The sequence below is a fragment of the Felis catus genome, chromosome F2, assembly GCF_018350175.1.
Source record: "Felis catus isolate Fca126 chromosome F2, F.catus_Fca126_mat1.0, whole genome shotgun sequence".
Lineage (NCBI taxonomy): Eukaryota > Metazoa > Chordata > Mammalia > Carnivora > Felidae > Felis > Felis catus.
The window spans coordinates 75631370-75654148 of NC_058385.1; the positions used below are offsets into that span (position 1 = coordinate 75631370).

Genomic DNA, 22779 nt, shown 5'->3' on the forward strand with positions numbered 1-22779 from the left:
GTGACCGTGACTCCACTTAGATTACTCGTGACAGCAGCAGTCGGCCGCCTCACACACCCTCCTGGCTCCAGACTTCCAGCAAATTCCCACACATCCAGGGTGCGTGGGGGAGGGAGTCGACAGCCACGCTTACTGGGCACCTGCTCTGTGCACTGTCACAATCACACGGTGGGGCGTTCCTGCTTCCAGTCAGGGTGTCGAAAACCCCAAGGGGCTGTTGCTCCCACGCAAACAACGTCAGACCGTCGGGGCACGAAGAGACGTAAGCGAACCAGATTCCAGAAGTGAGCAGACACTGCCTAGGAGAGAAGAGCCCGGTGGCTGCTCTCATCCCTGTGACCTACTCACCTCTTCCCTGTGAAATGGGGAGCTTCAGCAGGTACAACAAGGGAGCAGGACAGGACAGGAGGGAGAGAACCCACCCCAGCCCTCAGGGACTGGGTCTCACACATGGCAGCGAGGACCCCTGGCCCAAAGCAGGCGAGGGGAGGGGAAGCCCAGCGCCACCCTTACGAAAGCGCAAAAGCCTTCAGCAGGCGCCCTGGCTCTCCCGAGGCTGGGCCGGGCAGAGAGGGGAGACAGCTTCCCCAAGGAGAATGGTGGAGAGAAACAGGATCATCCCAGCACCTCGAAAAGCTGGCAGCCTGCCTCTAAAGCCGACAGGGAGCCCACACGGTTTGGAAAGCCAGCAGCTGTGCTGTGAAACAGAAAGCGAATCCCGGAGCCTCTCGCTGTGCTCAGACGCCCAGCCTTGCTGAAAGGAAAGACCCGATCCTTTTCCCGAAACATCTGACGACAGTGGAGAGCCGGCTCTGGAACTGCGACAGACTAGATTTATTCACTCCTGTGCTAGGAGAGACCCAAGACCACCCCCACGTTCCATGATTGGGTAGGAGGGCTCACAGGGCTCAGCATACAGATACTCACTGCTATCATTCCTTACAGCCAAAGGATGCAAAGCAAAATTTGCGAAGGGAAAAGGCACGCAGAGTCCAAGGGAAACCAGGCATAAGTTTCCAAGAGTCCTCTCCCAGCAGAGTCCCACCGGGCAGCCGAAATTCCCTTGCAAGGAGCTGTCACAACACGTGTGAAATGGGACCAGCCCGGTAAGTTCATTAGAAGCTCCGTGCCAGGGTTTTATGGGGAACTAATCACATGGGCAACTCTCTGCCTGGCACATACCAACACTCCAGACTCCCAGAAGGAAGCAGATATTCGGTGTGCACGATGCCATCTGGACAGGTTAGGCACAGGAAACTTCTCCTGTCAATGAGGGTTATGGGAAACCTTCCTATGTCCAAGGTCCAGATGCCAGCCAAGGGCCAAGCTTGTGAGCACACCTTTCACAGGCAGCAGTGAGGTCTGCCTGTCAGCTATCTTCTGGATAGCCCCCCACACTACTGTCCTGGTGCGAGAAGAGGCCAATTATTACTTAGCTCAGTCTCTAATGCTGTTTCACAACCTATCATTCACTTGAAAATGATGAGACAGGCAAAGAAGAAAATGTGATCCCAAATCAAGAAAAAAAAGTCAACAGAAACTGAGGCACAGATAGCTCAGATACTTACATTTTTAGAAATAAATATTTAAATAATGATGACAAATGTGTTCAAGGCTCAAATGAAAAACGTGTGACCAGTTGATAAATCTTAGCAGAGATACAAAAACTATAAGAACCAAATGAAAATGCTAGAAATTAAAAAAAAAAAAAAAACAGAAATGAATAATTAGTTTGAGTATCTAGCAGATTTGACGTATCGGGAAAAGGATAAGTAACCTTGAAAAAAGCTCAGTAGAGATCATATAAACTGAGGGGTACCTGGGTGGCTCAGTCGGTTAAGTATCCAACTCTTGATTTCGTCTCATGGTCATGAGATCAAGCCTCCAAACAGGCTCGATGCTAAGCATGGAGCCTGCTTAACATTCTCTCTATCTCAGAAGAAAGAAGAAAGAAGAAAGAAGAAAAAAGAAGAAGAAGAAGAAGAAGAAGAAGAAGAAGAAGAAGAAGAAGAAGACGACGACGACGACGACTGAAAGAAATCATATAAACTAAAACACAAAAAGAAGATTTAAAAAGAGAGAGAGATCATTTGAATGCTGTGACATATCTAACAGGTTAATACATGATGCGTTATCATCCTGGAGGAGGGAAAACAAATAGAGAGGAAGTAATAATAAAAGAGATAATGGCTGAGAAGAGAATGGTCTGAAACTGATGAACCATATCGATCCACAAGATCCAAACCTCAACAAACCCAAGCAAAGTAAACACTAGGAAGCCATACCTAAACTTACTGATGTTAATATGATGAAAACCAAAGGAAGAGAGGAAAGTCTTAAAACCAGAGAAAAAAGGGCCCATTAAATATGGGGAGAAATGCTAAGGATTAGAAATAGCGAAGGACAAAACATAACAGAACAACATCTTTAGAGTGATGTCCCCCTACAAATCTACAGTCATCAAAATATTCTTCAAAAATGAACATGAAGATTTTCTAAACAGACAAAAGCTGAGATCATTTAACTCCAGCAAAAAAGCATATAACAAATGCTAGAAGTTCTCCAAACTAAAGGAAAGTTTATCAGATGGAAGTCTAGGCCTGCATGAAAATAAAAAAATAAAGAAAGAAAGAACACCAGGGGCGCCTGAGCGGCTCAGTCGGTTGAGCGTCTGACTTCAGCTCAGGTCATGATCTCACGGTTCATGAGTTCGAGCCCTGTGTCAGGCTCGGTGCTGACAGCTCAGAACCTGGAGCCTGCTTCAAATTCTGTGTCTCCCTCTCTCTCTCTCCCCTTGCCTTCCCCTTCCTCAAACATAAATAAAAACATTAAAAAATTTAAAAGGAACACCAGAAAACTAAATATATAAGGAAATATAAGACATTTTAAAAATTATATTTCCACATATATATTTTCAATATAACTGTATAAAGCAAAGAATGATAAAGCTGTATGGAATTTATAACAAGTAGGAGTAACATACATGACTACCAGAGCACAAAAGGTAGGAGGGAAATGATACGAATTACAGTGTTGCATGCTTCTTACACTGTTCATGAAATAGTGTATCTGGAGCTAGCTAGAATGTATTACAATATAGATGCATAATATGATGTGTTTAGCAACCGCTTAAAAGAAAATAAATTGTAGCTAAATACCAAGATGGCACTTTTCAAGTGAGATATGTCAAAACTTACATTAAATGTAAATGGACTAAGCACTCCAACAAAAGGGCAGGAACTGTCAGACTGGTCATGTGCGCGCGCGCGCGCACACACACACACACACACACACACACACACAGGCACAAACCAAGATCCAGCTATACGCTGTTTACAGGAACACACTTTAAATACGCAGATTCAGACAGGACGTTTGCTTCCGAGTTCAAAAGCCAGCGAGGTGGCTGGTGGATTATGGTCCATGGACCCCCTGCACCACAACCACATGAAAATGTACTGCATTCGAGGATGCCTGCTGGCCTCCAGGCTCAGTGAGACTATCTCCTGGGCTTGGGAAACCGTTATCTGCACATTTGTCAAGGTCTCAAGGTGGTCATGGTACGGAGTAAAGAACTAATCTGGTGGGAAGGGTGGCCAGAGGCCAGAACTGGCCGTTAACAAAAGAGCAAGCCTGAGATCCTCCAGCAACACCCGCCCGCCTCGTGCTGGCCAGCACAGGGCTGATGGGCCAGGTCTGCCCCAAGCCATGAGGACACAGCCATTCTGGTCTCCTCCTTCAAATCAACCCCTCCTTCTGAAAGTAGCCTTTGAAATGATGACATCACTGTTCCCATTTTCCAAATAAGGAGGCAGTGGCCCTAGAAGGCAAGGGATCAAAATCCCGAGAGGTCATCTAGTTAGTAAGTAGCGGCCATCAAGATTTTAATCCTTCTCTGCCACTCCAAAGCCACAAATAACAACAATGGAAATAAAATAACATCAACATCCAAAGATACATCCGAAGAAAACATAATACCTAGAAAATGTTTAGAATAAATGACTTGCAAGCATAAATTTAAGCTCACTAAAAGGAAAATAAACCAAGATCAGGCTGGGTTTTGTTGTTGTTGTTGTTTGGCTTATAGTTTTTTTTTTTTTTCTTTAGAAACTGGGGTCATTTTTAAAGACAGGGAAGAGGAAAAGATCCAACATTTTATCATCCACCATGCACCATACCCACTACTCATAAAACAGTATCACTTTTAGCATCTCCAACACCAGGGAAAGATATTACTGTCAGCACTTTTAAGACAACAGAATTATACAGAGAAGTTAAATTAAACAGACTGTAAGTGGCACAGCCAGGATTTGAACCTGAGTCTGTCTGGTTCTAAATCCTGGGTTTTTCTGCAAAACCTCAATGCTCTTGGAGATTTTCAAGAGCAAAACAGAATCTCAATGCACTACCAAAGAGCAATCTGTCACCGCCTTCCCAAGACAATGTGAGGGTGACGAGCAGGGTTACCATTCTGCTTTGACATTGGGTCGTTTCTAAAAGATCATTTTTATTTAAAGGTTTGCTTCTTACTTAAATTTACTGAACAGGCAAAACATTCAGTTCACCCAGTTCAAACGTTACACACAGGGAAAAGTCCCACCTCGAGCCTCGGCCTCCCATCTAAGCCTCAGCCTCCCATCTACCCAGTCCCAGCCCTCCCTACCCAACCGCACAGTTTCTTTATTTTGTGCATAAGCCTTAAGAAGCTTTAAAGTAGACATAAATAAATACAAATACATCTTTGCCCTTTCTTACCTCAAAGGCAGCATTACTATGTCGTTCTAAAGCTTGCTTTTTCTACTTTGTTATATAATATCTTTCCAGGGAAGGAAGTCAAGGGCCTCCTTATACTGTTTTTGTAGCTGTGCAGCATTCTGTTGTTTGGATGTGCCCCTGTTTATTTAAGTCTTACTCTATCCACAAACATTTCACTTATCTTCAATGAATAATACCACGTAGTCATCATTTCGGGACGTCAGCAAGTGCATCCGTAAGATCAGATCGCTTCTTACAAGAGGCAAGACAACAGCTTACGCCACCTGCAGCTGGGACCCTTTACAGCCCCAATGGCAAGGCATGAGAAAGGCTCTCTCCTCACGGCCTTACCAACAGACTCCGCTATCAAACCTGGGAATGTATACTCATCTGATAAGCAAATCGATGGTATCTTAGTATGCTTTCACTTTATTATTTTTTTTTTTTATTATCAGTGATGTTAGACACCTTATCACATACCCAAGAGCTATTTGACCTGGTCTCTTTACCTATTTTTCAACTGGGCTTCCTGGAGCAGTTTATTTTTAATATGAGACAATCACTGATACAAGTAAGACAAACATTATAAAGCCAATTATCATTAGAACTCCAGGTGCTCGGGGCACCTGGGTGGCTCAGTTGGTTGGGCGTCCGACTTCAGCTCAGGTCATGATCTCACAGTTCATGGGTTCAAGCACCGTGTTGGGCTCTGTGCTGACAGCTCAGAGCCTGGAGCCTGCTTCGGATTCTGTGTCTCCCTCTCTCTGTGTCCCTCCCCTGCTCGTTCTTTGTCACTCTCTGTCTCTCAAAAATAAATAAACATTAAAAAAAAAAATTAAAAAAAAAAAGAACTCCAGGTGCTCAATCAATATTTTCCTTCTTGGGTTTGGAAAAATACTACCTTCAAGAACCATTCTCTGGCTTTGATATCTAACAAGTGCACTGAGAAAAATCAGGAATAATTTCCTAGAATGAATGGGTGAGTCAACTAGGATAGCAAACAAGCCAGGGAGGGAAGAGTGACCCCAAACCAGCTAAAATAGTGGCTTTGTGGCACCATTTTTATACAGGGTTGTGAATCAAGCCCCAGGCTGCCTTTCCTCTGACACTCATCTAGCCATTTCCTTCCTCCTCCGTCTCCTGTCTTTCCTCCCTCTCTCTCTCTCTCCCTCCCTCTCTCTCTCTCTCTCTCTTTCTTTCTCTCTCTCCCTCCTCCCTCCCTTCCTCCCTCCCTCATCAGCACCTCCACCCCAACCTCAACATCTCTCACAACAGGAAAGAAAATAGCACAACTCTGCTTTTTAGAATCAGTAATTACAATCCAATTTCAGAGGCTCCCTGAATGCCAGCATGTAACTCTCAAGTGCGGCACATAATGATACATACAGGGCTAGCAAAAACAAGCATCCACTTTAAATAAGTATCCCTTTAAACAAAAAGGTAAAACTTTATTTAAAAATAAAGTTATTCAACAGAATGAAGAGATGAGCTGCAGACTAAGAGAAAATATTTGCAAAGATGTATCTGATAAAGGACTGTTCTCCAAAGTACATAAACTCTTACAACTTGGCAATAAGAAAATGAACAACCCGAGTAAAAAATGAGCGAAAAGCCTGAACAGACCCATCACTAAAGCAGATAAACAGATGACGAGCAAGCACAGGGAAGATGCACCACTGTGTGTGTCATCAGGGAAATACAAATTAAAGCAAGACTGAGGTGATACACCTCACAGCTGTCAGAGTGGCCCAAGTCCAGAACACTGACAACACCAAATGCTGGTAAAGATGTGGAGCAACCGGAACTCTCACGCACTATTAGAGGGGATGCAAAACGGTACAGTCACTTTGGAGGACAGTGTGACCGTTTCTCGCAGAGCTAAACATACTCCTACCACACGATCCAGCAATCACAGCCCTTAGTATTTACCTAAAGGAGTTAGGAAATTATGTCTGCACACACTGTTTAAGCAGTTCTATTCATAACTGCCAAAACTTAGAAGCAACCAAGATGTTCTTCAGTAGGTGAGTGGGTAAATGAACTGTGGCCCGTCCAGATAATGGAATATTACTCAGCACTAAAAAGAAATGAACTCTCAAGTCATGAAAAGATATGGAGAAACCTTCAATGTATATTACTGAGTGAAAAAGCCAGTCTGAAAAGGCTACAGACTGTATGATTCCAACTCTAGGACATTCCGGAATAGGCAAAACTGCGGAGACAGTAAAAGAGTTCGTGGTTGCCAGGGCAGAAGGGAGAGGGAGGGATGAAGGGAAGGGCACAGAGGACTTTCAACGCAGCGAGATCACTCTGCATGAGAACCTTAATGGTGGATACGTGTCATGATACATCAGTCAAAACCCAAAGAGAACACCAACGCTGAGCCTTAATGTAGAGTATGGCCTTGGGCGAGCATGATGTATCACTATAGATTCATCCGTTGTGACAAGTGCACCATTCTGGTGGGGATGTTGGAAATGGGGGAGGCTGTATGTGGGGAGCAGGGCCAGACAGTATATGGGAACTCTCTGTACTTTCCTCTCAATGGTGCTGTGAATCTAACACTACTTTAAAAATACTTTATTAATTAAGAAAGAAAGAAGACTGGTAAAATCCAACTGAGGCCTGCAGTTTAGTTTATAGTAGGATACCAAAGTCCATTTCCCAGTTTTGACAGCAGTCTATGGTTAAAGAAGACGTTATCATCGAGGGAAGAGGCGGGGATAGGTACCTGGGAAATCCGCCAGACTTTATGGGAGTCTAAAGTTATTTTAGGAGCGCCTGGGTGGCTCAGTCAGTTGAGCATCCGATTTTTGATTTCGGCTCAGGTCACGATCCCGGGGTCGTGGGATCAAGCCCTGCATCAGGCTGGCCACTGAGTGTGGAGCCTACTTGAGATACTCTCTCTCTCTCTCTGTCTCTCTCTGTCTCCCTCTCTGTGTCTCTATCTCTCTCTCTCTCTCCCTCTGCCCCTCTCCCCTACTCGTTCTCTAAAATAAAATTAAAAGTAAATAAATAAATAATTTTAAAATAAAACTTTTAAATGAAATAAAGTCACTTGTTATCACGTGTAAGGGGATCACCACTGGGTCACCTAGCCCCATCATTGAGAACATTTCTCTCAACAGAGTTGTGGGTTCACGCAGCCCAACGGAGAGAGAGAAAAGTGAACGAGGGGAGTCCAGCCCGTGATCGCATCGCCTTACTGGGCAGCATGCTGGCTTACTTATTTGCAAGGAAGCAAAGAGTTGAGCAGCTAGAGGGAGGGAACGAACCCATTTTGTTTGGAGGCCCCTGGCTCCGTGGCAGCCCCACCCCAGTCCAGGCGTCTTCCTGGGCAAGTGCTTAGGACTGACGATGTCGGTTCCACCCCCGGGAATGCGTTTTAATTACAGCTGCAAGAAGCACATGTAACACCCTGGCTGCCTACGAATTCTCAGTGGTTTGATGGGCTTCGTGCCATGTTTTACAGTCCTTTCGATATCACGATGACCTGGAAATACTTTCGGCATGAAGACGTCCACCGTGGAGTTACTTTTAACGGCAAAAACTGGAACAACCAAACTGTCCAGTTACAAGGGGAATGGGTAATTAAACTGTGGCACTCATCCTTAAGCAGCCGTTCAAAGTAGTTTTACAGTAAGTATATTTTCATAAAATGGGAAAATGCCTATGAAGTGATAATTTAAAAAAGGCAATATTTATAATGTCCTAATCAGGCAGGCTCTCCAGCCCTGCCTTCGACTGGGAGGCTATTCTAACTCAAACGCAAAGTATTCTTAGCAAACCATCTGGCCACTCATTTAAGCTGCATTCTCTAATAGAGCTTTATCGGCGGCAAAGCTGATGTTTTAATCTCCACCCAAAAATGCTCATTTACAGTAAGACCTCAATTACGTCTAAAAAAATTAATATATCCAAAAATTCTACAAAGAAAGGGAACGAAAAGCGCTTTCCAAATCTTATTTAGTGAACACATATTATTCTTAAAATAAATAAATAACAACATGCAATTTTAAAAGGCAATACAAGAGTTTGCCCTTATTACAGTGTTTCCTGACACAAATTATATATTGCAAATTATACATCTAGATCTAGAAAACCAAATTGGTTTCCTTTTGAAAGTCAACTGCAATAGATTAGTAGTGTCTGCACAAAGGCTTTGAGGCCCCATCGAGGACTGATGAAACAGAGGGGCCTGATTTCTCAGTAATGTTTGCCACTGGTAGGCAGAGGGAGTGTGCGACCACACAGACTGTGTATTTTTGGATTTTGATAGAAATCTGCCAGGGAGCAGATGCGAAAGGAAGAAAACAGAGCAGGGCGGGGCAGGATACAGCAGGGGGAATAATGCCTCCGCAAAGATGTCCAAGTCCTGATGTCTGGAAGCTTGCACGGCAAAGAGAAGTTAAGACCACAGGTAGGGCTGAGGCTGTTAATCATCTGACCTTAAGGTACAGACCTTCTCCTGGGCCATCCACGTGGGCCCACAGGTGAAAGGTCCTCACAGGTGAAAGGCGGAAGGGAGGCAGAAGAGAGTCAGAGCAGAGGTGGGATGCTGTGTTGCTGGCTTTCAAGATGGAGGGCTGAGGCCAGGAGCCGAGGAGTGCAGGTGGCCTCCAGAAGCCAGAAAAGGCACGGGGATGGATTTTCTCTGAGAGCCTCCCGGAAGAACGCGGCCCTGCCGTCACCTGGCCGTTCGGTGAGACCCGTGCTGGAATTCGGAACTGCACGATAATGCCCGGTGGTGTTCGGCTGCCAAGTTGGAGGTGTTGGTTAGAGCAGTGACAGAAAACTACTATAGCGACCAAAGGGAAGGGTGATAACCTGTCAGCGTGAATAAGGGTGGCTGGCGGGAACCAGCTTCGTTTTGCTTTGTCAGTCCCAGTCTCGTGAGAAACACCAGAGAACCCAGCCCGGAGGAGGAGAGAGGCCAAGGTCTGAGCGGTTCTCGCTCCAGCGGGGGCAGGGCACCTGAAGCCCCAGGAAGCCCGTAGGAACCGGAGTTGACCCCAAGGCCAGCTTGGCCCCGTGACTCCCGAGGTCCCAGCAGCGCATGATAGCTGTGTGACAGCCAGAAACAGTTGAGAACTACATAGGAAGGGACACCTGAGCTCAAACGATCCTCAAGTCCACTTCCTCTGCACACAAGCCAAAGACACTACAAAGCTGAGAAAGAAAGCAGTGAGGATTCCGGGGCAGAGAGACCATCCAGCTCCACCTGCTTGGTGAGGGAAAAGGTTCCGCACTGAGAACCAAGGAACAAATGAAAAATCTGGTTCCAATCCTGGGAGAGTGAGGACGGTAAATAACCTTGCCTGGTCCAACTTTCTTGTCTACAGAGCGAGGGCCACCCCAGCGATCTGTTCCCAGCACCCAAACTGCGCTGTCTACGACAGCCCAGGGTCCCCCAGAGAAACACATCTGCGGCTGTGAAACCTGAGATGACACTCTTCACTTTAATCCTGTTCACAATCTGCAGGACACTCATGAACCTCCTGCCACCCCCACAAGTTGACGTGCCAGTCCTGCCTGTGAAACACAGGTCCACTGAGGCCACAGTAGAGTAGCTAGGCAGGCAACAGGTGCGGGGCCCTCACAGTTTCCTGTGTGCCCCCCCCACCGAAGAGAATTTCTGAGAAGACACGGTGGGAGAACCCCATGCCTTGGACTCGGAGGCCAAGTGCAAGTTCTGGCTCCTTCACTTCCTGGATGTTTAATGCACAAAAGCCCATAAACCCTCTGAGCCACTGGGTTTCTTAACTAAATGAGGCAAGATCCTGAGAACTCCTCTCTCGCAGGGCTGTTCTGAGCATCAGAAGAGTTTGCCAGTGAAAGGGAGGGGGAGGGGGCGGGTCCTCGTCCCCTCAGAGCAGTCACGACACAGGTAGGTCAGTATGACAACAGTGACTGACATCTGTAGATACGGGCACGGCAGACAAGCCTGACAGGTGATTGCGTACCTTCTCTGGGTGGGGTTCTATCAAACAGGGATGATAGTGTCCTCTGTCGGGGAGGTGCGAGCTGATGCAGAGCGTAGGCATACAGTAGAGGCTCAGTAAACGCAGCCTGCCGGTGTGGCGGCCCACAGCCCCTCCCACGTGCTATGTTCTCCGGGTTTCGGGGTGCACAGTCTCCACAAACATTTCAGGGCGCCCTGTTTTCCATCACCATGCGTACGTGCAGGAGCGGCAGCGGTTTTCAGGTTGAGTTGCCAGTGCTGAGCGGAAGTCTCTACGGGACAAGTTCACCGGACCGCGGTGCTTGTGGCCGTAACTGCGGCACGAGCAGCGGCCAGGTGGAAATCAGCGGGTACGTTAAAGACAGATCAGCTACAGCTATGAAACGAGCACGAGCGCCACGAGCTCCAGAGCCGCGGCGACCCGCCGGGCACCGCACGGACACCAAGTCTAGCTCTCCGGGGGGGCATCGTCACACCTGCTGTGCCGGGGACACACCGGAGGCCAGCCAGGACCTGAAGCAGCCCTCCTGACAGCTCACATCCTCTCCTCTAAAGCGCTGTGGGTCCCCACAGTGAGAGCAGGCCTCTTCCCCGGCCTCTGCAGCGTCACACGCGGTCCCTCCCTGGACCTGGTCTCCAAGGGGCACAGAAATGCCACACTTCTGGAAGGGGGGGGCACACCACGACATGAGTTCTGCCCCAGGCTCCACGTGTACGAGCTACGGGGGCCCGGGAGCGAGGGGAACCCCCCAAAGAGTGACTTCTCCACTCTGCCGCGCGACGTACTCGCAGCGTGAGCACCGGCCCCACGTGCCGAGTCCTCTCACCTTGAAGGAGGCGTGCTGTTCCATGTGCCGCAGCAGCTGGGGCTTCTGGGCTGCCGTGTAGTCACACACCGTGCACTTGAACTGCTTCCCTGGAAACAAGGGAGGACAAGGTGAGCGAGTGCGTCAAGGGCCAGGCACGGAACCAGGTGCGCGAGGATGCCCCTTGCCGTGTGGGTAGTCGAGAACCTCCAGGGGGACAGCCTGCACGAGCACAGACACAAGGCAGCACAGCACACTCTGTCCACACAAGTGGCAACACAGAGGGGCTGGCCGTGGAGGGAGAAAAATAGCCGGCCGTGCCTGGGTGGGGGGGGGAACCCCACGAGCAACAACATCTGAGCAGGCTCCTAAAGGGAGGGTAAGGTGTCTAAGGTGTGTCCGGCCAACTAGAGAAAAGAGGTGCACACGACGAGCACAGAGGTGGGGACCCTGGGTGCCCAGGACACCGGAATAGCTGGGTCTTCCTTCCAGGACCTAAAGCACAAGGTCTACAGTGGGGCAAGCACTGGCCCCGGAGAGGCTGTGGGGCTGGAGCACCGAGGGCCTGTGGCACGTGACCAAGAGCGTCGCACAGTCCCCAAGAGCCAGGAGAATGCAGAGCCCCTGAGCAAGGCAGCAAGACCTGTGTCTGGAACCCCTACCTTGGTGGGGACATGAAAGGCAGGTCTGGGGGGATGCTAGAAAGAAACTGCACAGAAGCAGAAAACACTGCTCTTTGGGCGATACGCAGGCATTCGTTACTGGGATGAACCAGCCCACAACTTATTTGTGAAGACAAATGAATGGATATACGGGCACACTACCTTTTTTTACCCCTGGTTAGCAGAAGTAAAAACGGTGGCACAGACGCACGACCCAATATAAACCTGACCTACTTTTGGTAGCGGTCAGTTGCTCACCCAGCAGTTTCTAAGGGCACGAGCCCATCGGGGAGCCAGGAGCACAGCCACGCCACGTGGTAGCACAGAGCCACTGGCCCCTCCCAGAGGCCCGGCGCTTCTCTCCTTCTCAGACGAGCCGGGTGGGGTTCCCTCCCCCTGCAGCCTGCGGCCTCCCGTCCGATGCTCTCTCAAACCAAGTGAAAATGCCTCACGGCACCAGTCACCGGAAAGCCGTTCTCACCAAGGAAAACCCGTGATGCCCAGCCAGTGGCGGGTCTCAGTCCATCGGACTGGACTCTGCTAACAGGCCAGCATCCTCGGTGTCGGCGAGGCATTCTCTCCCAACCACGCCTTTTACACACCCGCATTCCACAACAACGCTCTGGCCCACGCTCCACTCTTCCGCTACAAGCGTCCCTGCGTATAACCTTCCCCTGTGGACTTCTGCAAACCTTCAATGCCAAAATCTGTACCTTCCACTCTGACTCTTCTTCATTCTTCTGCATCTTCGACCCTTCCCCGATCTTGAGACCTGAGTATCCAACTGTCTGCCGGACTACTGCTTAGCTGACCCAAAGGTGCTAAATTGGACGTATTCTCTTCCCCATCAACTGGGTCCTATCTCCAGCCCCCGTAGTTCCTCGCCGTCACCCCACCCCCTACACCGATCACTAAGTCAGAGACCTGGTAGCCTTCCGCAACATCTCCATGACCCCAGCTGCGCTCACCTCAGTTTTTCAGCCCTGATCTCACCTCCTAAATATTCCTATTTCTCTGCTGCGATACCTCCACACTGGTGGAGGCCCTCCTCATTTCTTCCCTGAACAAGGGAAAAGCCTCTAACCCGGTGTCCTTGCCTTCGGGCAACTCTCCCATCCATCTGTCATCCACCCATCCATCTATCCATCAATTAACCGCTCGTCCCCCCACCTACCCAGCCTTCCTCCTCCTCCCTCCATCTGTCATCCATCTATCCATCAATTAACCGCTCGTCCCCCCACCTACCCAGCCTTCTTCCTCCTCCCTCCGTCCGTCATCCATCCATCCATCAAGTAACCGCTCGTCCCCCCACCTACCCAGCCTTCCTCCTCCTCCCTCCGTCCGTCATCCATCCATCCACACGGATGCCCATCCTCCATCCAGATGATCTCGCACATAAGCTCTCCCACAGCCCTTCCTGCACACCCACCAATGACTCCAACAGGCGGAACAAATTTGAAGTTTCAGACCGCGGCCCAGAAGACCCCACAGAACCGAACTAACTTCCCGGACCTGACCCTTCTCTCTGACTTCCACCCTGCACGTTAGGAAGTCTTTCTGTTCTGGCAATGTTCTGCCGAGCCTTTGCTAGCGATTTCCGTGCCTGGGGTGCACTGCCTCTCGGCATCTGGCCGTTCTCCACTGTAACTCACAACTCAAGTTGAACAACATCTCTGGCAACGGGGCTAGGAGTGAGCTCCCCGCCTCCCTTCTCCCACACACCCTCTCCACATCCACATGCTCCTGTCCGTGCCCGACTCTGAGCATCACCACTGCCTGGCCACAAGCCTGGGCTGCCTTGGCTGCCCCCAGGGACCGTGTCTTCTCCATCCCGGCACCCCCAGGGCCTGAGCGCACGGCACACAGCAAACATATTCTGTGCGTTTTACCGAACTGAACCGGACAAGGAACAAAAAGGAAATTTTGTGTATCTTACGTGAGCAACACGGTAGAAACGGCAAAAGGAAACAATACTATAAATAGGTGAATATAATTACAACCTCATTCCAGGGGAACGCACCTCAAATTCTAGATTCCGCTCATGTTGCAAGTCCTCAGTGTGGGGAGAACCTTTCCACATGAAAGGCAGACAAGTCATAATCAGAGACCAATGGCTACTTGTTCTTAAATATAGCATCATCTTTTTTCAAACACAGAGACGCCCATTTCTACACACCTTGGATAGAACCTCAGCCACACATCCTTCCACGCAGACTCGTGACTCACATAAATGCATCATTATTGTGCTCAGGCAGCCTGAGCAAAATGGTGCTGGGTTCCCCACTGCCACAGAAGCGGGAGGAAAGATGATACAGCCATTCTCCAAAGTGATAAATATTTTCACTCATTACCAATACACTTGGCTCCAAGAGTAAAAGATTAAGTGCTAAAAAGATGCTCTGCAATGAATAAATGGAATAATCACCTCACTTGGGATCAAGAGTCAGCCTTTTATGGATATACTCCCAGGGCTCTGCGAGAGACAAGGAAGAAGGTGGCTCCTCAAGCCAGCCCTACAGAAGTCTCGGAGTCTGGGAAGCAGTTACGACGAGTGTTTCAGCAGTCCCTCACACCGCGATCCACAGGCCTGGGAGAGCACTTGACATAATCTTTTGCTGCCTAATTAAAATAATGCAGTGTAGATCCATGACTAATCATGAAAGAGCAATGCTTTGAGACTATCTTGTTTTCGGTCAAGATACTCCTGAGAGCTGCAGGGAGAGTCGGCCGGAAAACGTAGTATTTACCCGAGGCTAAAGTGACCTCGAAGGGCCAGTGGTGAGATGGCTGTATCGGGCTCACACCACAGCCCAGGAAAAGAAAAGACTGATGACACAGAAAGAAAGAGGTTGCTTGCGTAAGACGTTAATCCGTTCTTCCCACGAGTACTGGCAAGCTCTATCCACCGGGCTACTGTCCATCAGCAGCTGTGCTGGGACTTGATGTCTGTGATCTCAGCCGGGCACCCCAAAACCTGGGGAGGCAGGCAGTGCTAACCTCTCTCCGGGACGAAGAACTGGGATCGAGAATCTGAACAACTTGCCGGGTTATCAGACCTATCCCCAGATTATCCCAGAGAATGCCGGTGAGGCCAAAGTGATAGGACCAGAGTCACTCTGGAATGGCCGTCCCGAGCGGCCGAGGTGGGGCAGGGCCGGCTGCCGGCCGCCTGCGTGGACCCTCAGACTCATCTTGTCGGGGTGGCTTTCCAGGCGTTTGCCACCCAGCGCCCGAGTCCATCCTCGGAGCAGACAGGAGTCATCTCCCAGCCCGGATTTGGATCCCAAGGGCCCCATTTAGAGCCACATAACAATCCTTCAGCTAATGCGGGCAGGACACAGATTCCCCAAAAGGAACAGAATTTGTAACAGCAACGGACATGTCTGCACCATAAAGGCCATGGCACAGGAAGGTGGTCCGTTAGAAAGGGGTGCCCAAGAAGGGTCAGTGGAAGGGAAGAACATTCTTTCTGGCTCTGCCCAGCTCGCCCTGTGTGACCCTGGGCTCTTTCTTCCCTGCCACTCGGTGGCTTCATTAGAAGCATGGGGAGGTAACCCCTGCCCGCTCCGAGGACGGACTCAGGCACTGGGCTGCTATTTTCACATCTCGATCGTGCTACGCCATATCTTGTTTATTCACGTCGCTTCACGACGGTGGAACCTTTCAGCTTCTGTCCGTTGTTCTTGTATCGTCCACTGCTGCATCCCAGTGGCTCATCGAACCTTCTCTGGCTGGTCTGGCTGGTCTGCTGGCCCCCTCGCCGGTTGTGGGTACTTTGAGGACAGGGACGGTGTGGCAGTGAGCACATCCTGGCTGTGGGGCCAGCAGCGAGTTACAACAAAGCCCCAACAGGGTGTCAGCTCAGCCATGCTCCCTGTCTCCCCACAACAGACACCACGAAATGGAACGGAACGGAATGAAAACAGGCTTCTGTGAGGAAGTGACAGTCAAGCTAAGCCAGGAAGATGAGGCGGACCAAACCACATGAGGAGGAGGTGAAGTCAGTTCTGGGAAGAAGTCGCCAAACACGCAGAGACCTCAGTCTCTACAAGATCCCTTGGTACCATTATAACAAAGGCCCCTTTTCCGCTTCAGCGACCTCGAGTGCAACCGGTGGAGTCCCAACAAATGTGGCTGTCGGATGAAATCAGTGAATGCAGGAATCTAAAACACCAAGACTCCAGAAAGCAAACAGATGAAAACAGGACATGAGCAAACAATTCATCAAGAGAGGATTACTTCATTGCATTTATCAAAGGAAGGCCCACTAATATCGAACACCTACATCTTGCACCACGAACCAGCCAACGTTCTAAACGCTTCCTGCAGATCAACTGACTCCGTCCATTTAATCCTCCAATTTACCTGTTCAATTCTGGGTTACCAAATAATTGAAAATTACGGTAACAAGGTAAGATCTGACACACATTAATCCAAGAAACGGACCATTTCCAACAACATGGGGAACTAGCCTGGGAGGGCTGAGCCAGAACACTGCCTTATTTCTGGCACGATGCTTTGAAAGCATCAAGTGGGCAGCGTGATGCAGCATTAGAACACCCGAGACACAACAGCCATCCCGTTCCCAGAAATGAGTCTTAAGGAATTAGGTCAAAAGAAGGAAAAGTTCACATGCGAGAAAGGGTTTCTTGCCACCTAAGTTCTAGTGGGGAGAAAACGGAAAATGCTGCCCTGTCCAAAAACAAGGGACTGGTTATGCCGCTCACGGATCACCCACCACCTTCCTGGGACATCACACACCCCCTCACTGTGCCATTCGTGGACTCTGCAGCCACAAACAATAATTACAATTATTAATTTTAAAGCCATAAGCACGGTGTTTATACTGCACCAACTATGTTCCATAAGAATGTGAGAAATGATCGGAAAAGAATTTTTAAAAGAGTAATTTATTTATGAGGTGACTGAATTCGGAGCACACGTGCAGGAAAGGGCTAGATCTTTGGGGCTGTTTTTTCATGTCTGCTGTACAACGGAAGAGCATTTCGGATAAGCTAGCAGCCATCTCTGAAAGGCCATCAACTATGACACGCGATTTCAGAAGACAGACCTTTCGACGCGGAACCTTTATGGCATCGGCGGTTCCGAACCTGAAGTTCTAGAGAGTTCGCTGTCTTTTAAAACATCACCCGGGCCCTGCTGGGCTGAAAAAGGCAGTGGCCTAATTTGGCGAATAATCCCAGGCCACTTCTTGTCTGCTGAGGCGGCATTTAACTTCTGTAAACAGTCAAAAGTCATTCTGAGCCAAGTCCTGTCAACGAGGAGGGCACAAGAAAGCGGAGTCCTACCACCTTCTGGAGAAACACTCGGGAGGAGGGCTTGCCCGGCTTCCTGACAAGAACAAATACCACAGCGGAAAGGGGAAAACCGCAGGGGCAAAGTTACAGTCTACGGAATTTAGAATCTCAGCTACGCAGGAGTTCCTTCCTATTTGACCCAGAGGCCCAGATGTTAAAGGTCGAAATCCCAACAACCCAGATGAACCTCACAAATAATGTTGAAGGGAAGAAGCCAGACACGAAAGCGCACGTATTAAATGAACTAGTTCACACAAAGTTCAAGGACCGGCCAGATCCAGCACAGAGTTACAAGTGCGGCCGGTTGCTACCTTGAGGAGGAAGCAGGGGATGGCCGCGGGGGAGGGCAGAGGCCTTCTGAGGGACTGGCGACGTCCTGGGTCTTATCCTGGGATGTGGTCACTTGGCCGAGCCGCCTGCGATAGCCCAGTGCGCCGTACCCTTACAAAGCACGCACTTTTGTGCACGGGTATCGTACCTTAGTTTTAAAAAGTTAAGGGGGGGAGAAAAGCACCACAGCAAGAACAAAATAGGGTACTTCCCCCAGGAGGGACTTGGGAACGGGCACCAGATGAGTTCAAGAAAGAGAGAAAAGAGGGGTCGGGCGGCTCAAAGATGAAGTCTGAGGGCAGCAGGACCGTCTGTGGACGATGCTGGCGGCCGCTGCAGGGGGTAAGAAAAAAGACACCGTCAGCACGACTCACCCCCGTGACCTCCGGTTGGGCATCTTTGTGAGCGCCAGGCTGGCGGGAGGTTTCCTCTGCAGACCCCGCGGCTCGTTCTGGAAGCACGACGTTTTACCACCAGTTCCCATTTCCCTCAGAAGGTGCCATCTGGTACAACTCCCCTTCAAAGGTGGGAGCGTGGGGGTACAGACGTCACCTCCACTGCTTCTGTTCAGCCCTCTGGGTTTCCGTTAGGAGGAGTCTCCTAACACGAGCTCCTCAGCCGGCAATCCACGGCCGACTGGCTGACCACTGACCTGGGGGGCGCTGGCTGGGCCTGGTGACAGGACGTGGACAGAACTCAAGTGCCACCGGACAGTAAAGGAGAGCACAGGGTCTGGTGTCCGGTGATCCTGGGAATTGCCCTTTACTCAGGCCTCACTCGGCGTGTCATGTCAGGACAGAGGGGACAGGATTTAGGGGTGGGGGGGGGAAGGAAGGAACAGAAATCCATTCTCGCCTTGCGTTGGACAAAGCGAGATCCCCCAGCCCCAAGGGATCCGGGAGTGCCCTCTGGCCTCAGTCCTTTCTGCTGTGGGGGAAAGATGAACGTGCAAGACAGAGGGCAGGACAGCCGGTGGAACGGCTGCCTGGCTGTGCACCCCGTGCTCAAGTAGGAGGCTCTCCCAAGTAGAGGGGAGCAGCAGTTACCCTGCACTTGCTGGCAGCTGGGGTGGGGGGCTCACTCCAGGATGGATGTCGCCCCCGCCAGGTGACCAGCACCTAGAAAACACACTGGTGAGGGGGCACCTGGGTGGCTCAGTCGGTTAAGCGTCCGACTTCGGCTCAGGTCACGATCTCGCGGTCCGTGAGTTCGAGCCCCGCGTCGGGCTCTGGGCTGATGGCTCAGAGCCTGGAGCCTGCTTCCGATTCTGTGTCTCCCTCTCTCTCTGCCCCTCCCCCGTTCATGCTCTGTCTCTCTCTGTCTCAAAAATAAATAAACATTAAAATAAAAGAAAACACACTGGTGAGGGTGTGGGGGAAAGGGCACGCTGGTGTCCTGTTGGTGGGAATATAAATTGGCTCAACCACTATGGAAAACAACATGGAGGCTCCTCAAGAAATTAAAGATGGCTCTACTAAACCATCTACAATCTAGCAGCCAACGTACACACCCGGAAGAAGAAGCAGGATTTCCAAGAGCTATCTGGGTCATCAGAGCATTATTCACAGCAGTCAAGGCACAGACAGGCCAAATGCGATCAACGGGTGAGTGGATAATAAAGATGGGGTACAAACGAACAACAGGATATTATTCAGCCGCGAGAAAGGAGAATATCTTGCCACTTTCAACATGGACGGACCCTGAGGGCCTTATGCTAAGTGAGCTAAGTCAGAGGGACAAAGGCAAGCACAGTCTGCACTTCTATGAGGAATCTAAAACTGTCAAACTTGAAAGAAAAAAAAAAAAAACAGAGTAAAATGGTGGTTAGCAAGGGAAGAGGGGGATAGAGACTGATGCTGCTGAAGGGTTCAAACCTGCAGTGAGGATTAAATAAGCCACGGGGAGCTAATGCACAAGAGGATGGATACAGAAACAATACTGTACTTAACGATGCAATGTGATAAACACTGCGACAATGGCAACACATCACAGCCATGTAGCAAACTCTCTGAACACCTTAATTTTACACAAGGCTGTGTGTTAAATACATCCAATAAAACAAGAATCCTAACAAAAAAACTATGTGATGTGATCGACATTAACTGAACTACTGCGGTAATCGTTTCACAACATACACAACACGCCAAATCCGTGCTGTACGCCTTAAACCGATACAGTGTTACATGTCAGTTACGTCTCAGTAAGACTGGGAAAATACGCTTAAAAAAAAAAAAAAAGGAAAAGACTACAGGCACAGCACCTGTCAGCTTCCTTTGTCTCTTACTCCACCCTCGTCTGTTTGACGGGCTTCCCTGAGGATGGCTCCAGCTGCTTAGTCACTTTAAATAGAGCTCTACAGAAAACCAGGGAGAGGTGGAGCGGTAGAAAAATCTAAACCATCGGGGGAAAATAAGACCATGCCCTGTCTCCTGGCATTTGGAGTCCATCGGCACACAAAGGAGACAAGCGATGGAAAATTCCTTCCGATTTAAGGCACTTTGCTTGAAATACCTGTTAAGTCACTGCTGCCTAATCAAATTTTATGTGGGCCCCTCAAACTTGAAGAGGCACTAAAATACTTAAATATGCACAAATCAGACTATTAGTAGTGATAATATCTAGAGGCATGAAGGTGAAAACACCTGATTATGACTGTTTATCCAGTCTTACTGCGAAAGGTGATATTTTGCATAAGTAAATTTATCAGAACACCGACTTTACCTTTTTCAACACTGATACTCTTTAAATATTAACTATTGCGCCATGCCATCCTAATGAGAGAATATCTGAGAGAAGAGAAATGTGATCTTTCCTAAATGACAGGGATGGTGCAGATTAAGCATTACAAACAGCTGTCCCTATGCTGTGTCCAGAGTTACTGAGAATATGAGGACACTGACCGCCAGGGGAACAGGTATATCTACCCAACATTTAGAATGAACTGACACACTTAATAGGAACCCAAGTAATCTTCCCATAGCCCACAGTGGGAGGTAATGCCCTCCCCCAAACATATCCGGGTCCCGATCCCCAGAGCCTATTACCACCTTCCATGGCAGAAGGGATCTTGCGGATGTGACCCAGTTAAGGATCTTGAGATCAGTTATCCTGTACCATTCAGGTGGGCTCAGTGAAATCGCAAGGGTCCGTATGGCAGACAGGCAGGAGGGTCAGGGTCACAGAGGAGCTATGACCGTGGAAGCAGAGGGACAGACAGATTGGCAGGGCTCTGCTGCTGCCCTTGAACGTGAAGGCAGGGGCTCATGAGCCAAAGGATACCGACAGACTCGAGAAGCTGCAAAGTCTAGAGAAACAGATTCTCCCCTCCAGCCTCCAGAAAGAATGCAGCCCCTACTTGCTGACAACTTGAGTTTAGATTTCTGAGCCCCACAACTGTCATGTGATAAATCTGTGTTGACTTAAGCCACTAAATTTGTGCTTGTTTGTCACTGTGGCCACAGGAAACTAACAGGGCTGTGAAGACCGGTTCACGGTCACACGGGCGGGATGTCGTTCCAACCTGGGTCTGCCCTCCCGGAACCCACCATTGCACCCACTCTGCCTACTGCCTCTCCACACAGCCTGGCCCATGGGGGTGTGCTGCCTAATTCAAGAAAAGCTCCCTGGAGCGCCTGGGTGGCTCAGTCGGTTGAGCATCTGACTCTTGTTTTTGGCTCAGGTAATGGTCCCAGGGTCATGGGATTAAGCCCTGCGCCGGGCTCTATGCTGAGTATGGAACCTGCTTAAGATTCTCTCCCTCCCTCCCTCTCCCCCCGCCCCGCCCCGCCACCTTCTGCCCCTTCCCGCCCTGTGTGTGCACACACACTCTCTCTCTAAAAGAAAAAAGAAAAAAAAAATTTAAAAGGCAGCACAGCACACTCTGCAGCAGGTATCTCGCAGACCACTGTCCCCACAGTCCCAGCATCGGCAGTAATCTAGGCAGTGGCAACTCAGAACAGAAACAGCTACCGCGACAAAAATACAGTTTAAAGAAGTCTCTGTACTTTTAAGACTGAACTTCAGGCAACTGCAGACTGAAGAGACGGATGGCTCTCTGTAATTAGCACATCAGTTCTGATACAAGGAGGGATGGGTCAGCGTTAGACATGGAAAGAAACGGAGGGCGGCACAGAGCCAGAGGAAAGAGCAGGAACGGGCAGGGCGCCACAACTGGGTTGAAGTTCCAGATGCTTTGCCAGGGATTTGCAATTTGTGGCTTGGGAACCCTGTACCCTGGTGAGGTTTTAGGTAACCAAGCCTTATTCAACACTTAAATCTGTGTATTAGTCTAAGCTAACTATTCAGTGAGCTGTCTGGTGCATTTTATACTACGGGCTGTTACTCCTATGGTTTATAAAAAGCTGAGAGAAAGTGTTTCGGGTGCACCCAGCCAGGGTGCACATATAAAAAGGCACTGCAGTCGGTCCTCCCTCTGTGGCCCGTCACCCAGACACAGGCCGGTAAAGGCCACAGAAACCCACTGAGCCCATGCCCACCCCTGGCCCTTAACCTTTAACTCCAGGGTGAGCTGGCGAAAGGGTAAGAGTGACGAGGATACTGTGCAGGGACCAGTCGCACTGGAGCCTAGGACATGAACTTGGAGGGATCAACCAGCCGGTTGCTCAGGCACCACTTTCCATTGGTTACCTTCCTGGCTCCAGAGTGTATGTTTTTAGAAGTAAAGAGACCCCGGATAAGCGGGGCTACTTTATCCTACGATGATTCCGCCTTTAGAGGAAAGACGAGAAAAAGCAAGTCCACACTTACATCTCCCAGAATATCTATCTCCACGTGTAGCCATGGCATCTCTTATTATCAGCTGAAGGAGCGAGGGGAAAAATGCTACGTCCTCCACTCAGACCTAAGTTCCACACTCGACTCTCCACTTGTCTAATTACGACACATACAAGAGTGCTCGAAGCTCGGATAATTCCTCTTTGTAAGTT

General features: G+C 49.4%; 1 protein-coding gene across 10 annotated transcripts in view; it reads right to left on the reverse strand.

Moving 5' to 3' along the window:
- Positions 1-22779, reverse strand: part of ZFAT (zinc finger and AT-hook domain containing) — a 286335-nt gene that overhangs the window by 60528 nt on the left and 203028 nt on the right. For 7 of the 10 annotated variants that reach the window (XM_023248127.2, XM_045050258.1, XM_019823173.3 and 4 more), the window contains one exon: positions 11545-11633. The exons of 1 other annotated variant lie outside the window; for it this stretch is intronic. In XM_023248127.2, coding sequence (XP_023103895.2) covers positions 11545-11633 — 89 coding nt within the window. Of the gene's footprint in view, positions 1-10798; positions 11032-11544; positions 11634-22779 lie in introns of those variants that run through there. 2 more of the 10 variants (XM_023248129.2, XM_045050260.1) reach the window with 2 other exon arrangements.